The sequence below is a fragment of the Papilio polytes genome, unplaced genomic scaffold (genome assembly GCF_000836215.1).
Source record: "Papilio polytes unplaced genomic scaffold, Ppol_1.0 DF824046.1, whole genome shotgun sequence".
Classification (NCBI taxonomy): domain Eukaryota; kingdom Metazoa; phylum Arthropoda; class Insecta; order Lepidoptera; family Papilionidae; genus Papilio; species Papilio polytes.
In genome coordinates this window covers 164,404-165,610 of record NW_013525158.1, presented here as the reverse complement: position 1 = coordinate 165,610, position 1,207 = coordinate 164,404, and the positions used below count along the sequence as shown (strand labels likewise).

Here is a 1,207-nt window from a genome sequence, read left to right as displayed (position 1 = left end):
AAGATACCGTCTTAGCCGATCTTCCTATACATATTTATACATCAAAGAAACGCGGCCCGGTAGCTAAAAATAGGTTAAAACGTGTTCCTAAAGCAAAATTGTTTCAGGATACTTCTACTGTTGACGATAAAAATGATACTACCTCAGGAGATAAAAATTGAAACCTTTAATTACCCTACAAACTTGGACCGACACGACTAACGACTAATTATCATACTTTTATACAGTATATATTAAGTTAAGTGACATAGAAGACAGAACTGACACAATAAAGACCCAACTGCGTACCTTCCAGACTCAACTTGACAATGAAACTTACTTATTGTATGAAACCCAAATTAATTATCTCACCAATAAGCTTGATAAGGTAACAGACCAATTAAAATCATTAAAACCATCTCGTGCTAAAAGAGGCCTTGTAAACGGGTTTGGCTCTATTATAAAAAGCATAACTGGAAATCTAGATTATTCTGATGCCCTAAAATATGATCACGCTATTAAAACTTTACAGGATAGTCAAACTATAGTAGTCATTGATTTCAATAACCACATAAGTATTAGTAAAGAATGGATGTCTCGACACAATTTGATATTAATAGAATTGGCAAATAATCAACGCAAAATTAATGACACCTTGCAAATTATTCTAGACCAAAATGCATACAGAGACTCTAGCCTGATAAAGTACGCTAAATTCGCGCAATTATTGGAAATTATAGGAGAAAATATAGATGACTTATTAACGGAATTACTTAGAATAGAAAATACATTAGCTTTTATACGCGCATCGAGCGCACATCATTCAATGTTAGATATAATTATTTTAAGATCCATGATAGATAAATTAAGGAAAATATATAATAAAGAACAAATCCTAGGATTAGAGCTTAGAGAATACTATGATGTAATCAAAACTGCATCATATTATACTGAAGATAGAATAGTTATAGTTTTTAGGTTTCCTATAGTTTCCCTAGACATATATAACCTATATCGATTATCAATCGTACCTAATAAACATAACCAAGCCCTAATCCCATTCCATCCATATATAGCAACAGGTGAAAAAAAATCATGTGTACATAGAGGCAGAACGCCCGAAGTTAAGCACCTGGTATCTGTGCGAAAAGAACGTGGGAACTCAAATACGAGCGGAGGAAGACTGCATCATAAAACTTGTCGCTAAACAAGTCTTAGAAGACTCCTG

General features: G+C 33.3%; 1 protein-coding gene across 1 annotated transcript in view; it reads left to right on the top strand.

The window, feature by feature from the left end:
- The window catches only part of LOC106100847, a 1,567-nt gene extending 368 nt beyond the window's left edge, over positions 1-1,199 (top strand). The window contains exon 3 of the mRNA XM_013279907.1: positions 228-1,199. Within this exon, the coding sequence (XP_013135361.1) occupies positions 228-1,186 (959 nt within the window). The 3' untranslated portion in view covers positions 1,187-1,199. The remainder of the gene's footprint in view (positions 1-227) is intronic.
- The last annotated feature ends 8 nt before the right edge of the window (positions 1,200-1,207 follow it).